The 5,631-nt window shown below is 37.2% G+C and overlaps 1 protein-coding gene across 1 annotated transcript; it reads right to left on the reverse strand.

The window, feature by feature from the left end:
* Window positions 1-2,180: 2,180 nt before the first annotated feature.
* Window positions 2,181-5,273, reverse strand: LOC109215166 (peroxidase 72-like). The gene is made up of 4 exons (XM_019379186.1): window positions 4,974-5,273; window positions 4,055-4,246; window positions 3,540-3,705; window positions 2,181-2,810 (listed from the first exon to the last, which is right to left on the reverse strand). Exons 1-4 carry the CDS (start codon window positions 5,199-5,201, stop codon window positions 2,398-2,400), a joined length of 999 nt encoding a protein of 332 aa, XP_019234731.1. The 5' UTR covers window positions 5,202-5,273; the 3' UTR covers window positions 2,181-2,397.
* Window positions 5,274-5,631: the final 358 nt, after the last annotated feature.

Consider the following 5,631-nt stretch of genomic DNA (forward strand, 5'->3'; position numbering starts at 1 on the left):
CCGTTGAGGAGTCTAGTGTGGCTCCTCCTAGACTCCCTGCCACAGGAACACCACTTTTGACATATCACCGTCGTCCGCGCCCAGCATCGGGTCCAGCTGATTCACGTCCTGCACCTGACCCTGCTAATACTGCGGACTTGTCTCCTCTTAATCAACCGATTGCACTTCGGAAAGGTATACGGGCCACCCTTAATCCTAATCCCCATTATGTCGGTTTGAGTTATCATCGTTTGTCATCACCCTATTATGCTTTTCTATCTTCTTTATCCTCTGTTTCCATCCCTAAGTCTACAGGTGAAGCATTGTCTCATCCAGGATGGCGACAGGCTATGATTGACGAGATGTCTGCTTTACATACGAGTGGTACTTGGGAGCTCGTCCCTCTTCCTTCAGGTAAATCTACTGTTGGTTGTCGTTGGGTGTATGCAGTCAAGGTGGGTCCGGATGGTAAGATTGATCGTCTTAAAGCTCGTCTTGTTGCCAAAGGATATACTCAGATATTTGGGCTCGATTACAGTGATACCTTCTCTCCTGTGGCTAAGATAGCATCAGTCCGCCTTTTTCTATCCATGGCTGCTGTTCGCCATTGGCCCCTCTATCAGCTGGACATTAAGAATGCTTTTTTACACGGTGACCTTGAGGATGAAGTTTATATGGAGCAACCACCTGGGTTTATTGCTCAGGGGGAGTCTCGTGGCCTTGTATGTCGCTTGCGTCGGTCACTTTATGGTCTAAAGCAGTCTCCTCGAGCCTGGTTTGGTAAGTTCAGCACAGTTATTCGAGAATTTGGCATGATTCAGAGTGAAGCTGATCACTCTGTATTCTATCGGCATTCTGCCTCGAGTCTCTGTATTTATCTGGTGGTCTATGTTGACGACATTGTTATTACCGGCAATGACCAGGATGGTATTACTAAATTGAAGCAACATCTCTTGCAACACTTTCAGACTAAGGATCTGGGCAAACTAAAGTATTTTCTGGGTATTGAGGTCGCTCAGTCTAGCTCAGGTGTTGTGATCTCACAACGAAAGTATGCCTTAGATATTCTTGAAGAGACAGGAATGACAGGTTGTAGACCGGTTGACACTCCGATGGATCCGAATTCTAAACTTATGCCAGGACAGGGGGAGCCTCTTAGCGATCCTGCAAGATATAGGCGGTTGGTTGGTAAATTAAATTACCTTACAGTGACAAGACCTGACATTTCCTTTTCTGTGAGTGTTGTGAGTCAGTTTATGGATTCTCCATGTGATAGTCATTGGGATGCAGTTGTTCGCATTCTTCGGTATATAAAATCAGCTCCAGGCAAAGGTTTATTGTTTGAGGGTCGAGGCCATGAGCAGATCGTTGGATACTCAGATGCTGATTGGGCAGGATCACCTTCTGATAGACGTTCTACGTCTGGATATTGTGTCTTGGTAGGAGGAAATTTGGTGTCCTGGAAGAGCAAGAAACAGAATGTGGTTGCTCGGTCTAGTGCAGAAGCAGAATATCGAGCAATGGCTATGGCGACATGTGAGCTAATTTGGATCAAACAGTTGCTCAAGGAGTTGAAATTTGGTGAGATTAGTCAGATGGGACTTGTGTGTGATAATCAAGCTGCTCTTCATATTGCGTCAAATCCAGTGTTCCATGAGAGAACTAAACACATTGAGATTGACTGTCACTTTGTTAGAGAAAAGATACTCTCGGGAGATATTGCTACAAAGTTTGTGAAGTCGAATGATCAGCTTGCAGATATTTTCACCAAGTCCCTCACTGGTCCTCGTATTAACTACATATGTAACAAGCTTGGTACATATGATTTATATGCACCAGCTTGAGGGGGAGTGTTAGAATAGTCATGTAAATAGGAGTAAATAAATAACTCTAATCCAATATATGTTAGGAGTAGGACATGTTATGTGTGTATATATATAGGGCTCATTGTAACATATGTATATACATCAATAATATATTTTCTCCCGTGCTTTCTCACACTTACTTCAGGAGCTCAGATTGAGTTAGACACCCATCCATTTCTTATCAAATCGAGAAAAAAACTATGAGGAACAAGCTCATAATTCATGTGACCAATTAGAGTAGGGTTTTTTTAATGTTTTTTTTTTTTTTTTTTTTGGACTTAATTAGTTTATGTGGTAAAAGAATATAAAAAGTCCATCTGGGTTGCCACATCAGCCTTTTTCATCGGAAAAATTAAGAAATTTGATTGAGTGATCACCACAGTACAATAAGGATAGTTTAGTAATTTTCAAGATGAACTTGGTCTATGAGGAAAATTACAAGATAAACAGAGAGAAAAATCTAGAAATAATGTTAAAATAAAAGCATAAAAATACACCAAGGCTGATGTTGAATGTTTTTTTTTTTTGCTAGAGATGTTGAATGTTGTGATATTTAAGAGTTCATCTTCCTGCAATTCTTCCGAATCTCGCCCCTGTATCCAGTTAAAGGTGAGATGTTTCCCATCTTAACCATAGACTTCGCGAAATGCTCGAAGAAAAGCTCATTGTTTTCTGCATAAAGTTTCACCAATTCTAATGATGCCTGATTTTTGGTCACAAGAACTTGGTCTGAATTAAACAAGCCCCTTGAAGCCAACAAATTCTTGAAATAGTAGTTGTCAAATTTTGTAGGGGAGACAAAATCCATGAAAAATAAGTTTTGGTCACCACCAGATTTTGGGCACCTAGTCCGCAATTGTGCAGCATATGACTGATCTAATGTATAGTCTGGTAAACTGTTGCCTGATTGATTGTAGAGCCTTTGCCTGAAACTGGTACATCTTGCATTTCCAATTGTGTGGCTCCCTGCACAGAAAATTCTTCTAGTGTTTACTATAGTCTTAAGTGTGCTCCCTAATCTTCCTAAAAATCAACAAGGATACATTTAACTTTTATGCACCCACACTATAAAGGATTTTTTATAGTCAATGTATTTTAATTGAGTTTAACTTATATGCACGAACAGTAAAGGCAGCCCGGTGCACTAAGTTCCTGTTGTGTGCGGGGTCCGATGAAGGGTCGACCACAAGGGTCCATTGTACGCAGTCTTACCCTGCATTTCTACAAGAGGCTGTTTCCATGGCTTGAACTCGTGATCTCCTTGTCACATGGCAGCAACTTTACTAGTTACGCCAAGACTCCCCTACCAGTTATATGCATGAATAGTATATAGTTTTTTTTGTACTATCAGGTCACCTAAAATATTAATTACAAGTAATTATATACATAAAAAGTGAGATAAATAACCTGAAAAATAAGGTAAGTGACATGTTATAACAAGTTGATTTTTTTAACACTATCAGAGTATATGGTTAAATCCATTTTAACTTGTAGTCTGTTACTTGCTTTATTTTTCGAGTTACTAATTTCACTTAATATGGTAGGAATTACTTGTAGATAGTATAAAATGTTTTTATATACTGTATGCATGGAAGTTAAATTCAATTAAGGACTGTGTAGGAAAGAGTCTACAAGCGAGGAGAGGGGATAAAAGAATGGATTCAAGGGAGGTTAAAGAAAAATAGAAAATTTTACCAGATAAAGCAACAAGGTCAATAAGATCAAGTCCTTTTAACTTGAATTTTGTGAGAATGGTATTAAATGTGTTGTTTGGAGCAGGAATATTATTGTTGGAGCCACTTAAACTAGCACCTCTAGAGTCTCTTCTTCCCAGTGGAACCTCCCAACTTGGTCCTCCGGCCTGTATAAATAAACGAGTTTAAGTTTTATGCATTTATAATATAAAAAATATTCATGCAATCAGATTATCTATAACGTAAGTATCGATAAATTTTCATGACAAATATTATTAATTAATTTGTAATCTTATAAAAACGATAGCTAACCTACTATCATGGTTTAACAACACTGATAGTGTAAAAAAAATTGCAATGTCGATATATATATAACTTAAACCCTAATTAAACAATAGTGGAGTATAAGATATATAACGTCAAAATGTATTAATCTTCCTAGTAGGCTACTTTGATCAACTTTACTTGTTAACTAATTTGAACAATTTTATTTGCTAGGATTGTGGTTGTACTTACTAAAACTGTAGAATCCCTAGCAGCAAGTGCCAAGATATCAGCACAAGAGACAGTTTGAGGGCACTCTTTTTCAAGTGCAGATTTAATCTCATCAATTACTTCAAATCCACGAACCGAATTCCTGTTGGGGTTTGATCTCTTTTCACTTATTAGGGTTGCACTGCTGTCCAGAAGCAACGATGCATCACATCCCTACATAATCATAGTATGAAATAATTAATAGTTAGCCATCATTTTGTACAAAATAAATTACCTTTACTTTAGATACACTACCAATGTACAAATTATTGTCTTAACTATACTCGCACCCAAAGGTTATGGCCTAGAGGTCAATGAGTTGGGGTCATGAAAACCATCATAAATCAGGATTCAAATGCCAATAGAAAAAAAAAAATTAACTGATAACTTCTCGTCTGTCTAAATCTTGGTTGATAGAGTTATCAAGACTATGCGCTTCAAAATTGAGTCCAATATTTTCGACATGGAACATAGATGCATATGTGAATAATCACTAAAATATCAACAAATTTAAACTTTGAACTAATTATTTCAAAAGTACTATAATAAATATAGCAAGTTTAATGCTAAGAACTTTAAAGATATAATTTATCAAGTTTAGCAATGGAACAAACGAAGTGCGCGCAAGTTGACATGGATATCACATTTATTTAAAGAAAAAAGAACTCTTACATGTTTGCTACTTAAGAATATTCTACATGAACTCCATTCTACGTAAATCATATATTATTCGTACTCTCCGAAAATGTCATAGAGTTCGTGTCGGATCCGGCATGGGTGCGGCAGTATTTTGGAGTGTTATAAATACTCAACTTTCGACCAAGTGCACCATTCAACCTTCTGGGAGCATGTGTACCATTAATCATTAGTCTCAGAAATATATGAATATATATATACGTACCTTAACAAAGCAATCGTGGAAATGGAGCCTCAGCAAAGAGGCAGCCATTCGGGCTTCTCTGGCTACGGCCTTAGCAACAACAGACTTGACTATTTCTTTTGCTTGTGGACATGACCAGTCGTAAAATTGTGGATAAAGGAAACCATAATAATTGGTCTTGCTACAGAAACATATTGGTGCAAAAGCAATAAGAGATATGACCATGAAAAAGCTCAAGAATTTAGCCATTTCTTGCCAAAATTTTAGTTCTATAGTATTTTGTAAAGTGAGATTTTAATATGTAAGAAGAATGGATTTTGTTTTGATGAAATATTTGAGATGGTGTACATGAGTATATATAGTGTTCAATGCAACTAGATGGAGTTGGTAGCTTTTTTGTTAGGATTATAAATATCTGTAATATCATGTTGCCTAGGAATTTTTTTAATTAAAGCATTAAACAAAGCATGACAATATAAGTTGTTTTGGTCAACCATACTATATTGCTTTTGGTTGAAGGGATGAAGAAAAATAAATAAAAAGTATGCATTGTAAAGTGGGGGCAGCGCCACCTGCTTTACTCTTTTTTTGTCATCCTTTTGGGTAAAAAGAATTAAAATAAAAGTCACTAATAAAAAATGTAACACCCCAAACTTTAGACAGAGTCTCACATCGGCAA

Source organism: Nicotiana attenuata, unplaced genomic scaffold, assembly GCF_001879085.1.
Source record: "Nicotiana attenuata strain UT unplaced genomic scaffold, NIATTr2, whole genome shotgun sequence".
Lineage (NCBI taxonomy): Eukaryota > Viridiplantae > Streptophyta > Magnoliopsida > Solanales > Solanaceae > Nicotiana > Nicotiana attenuata.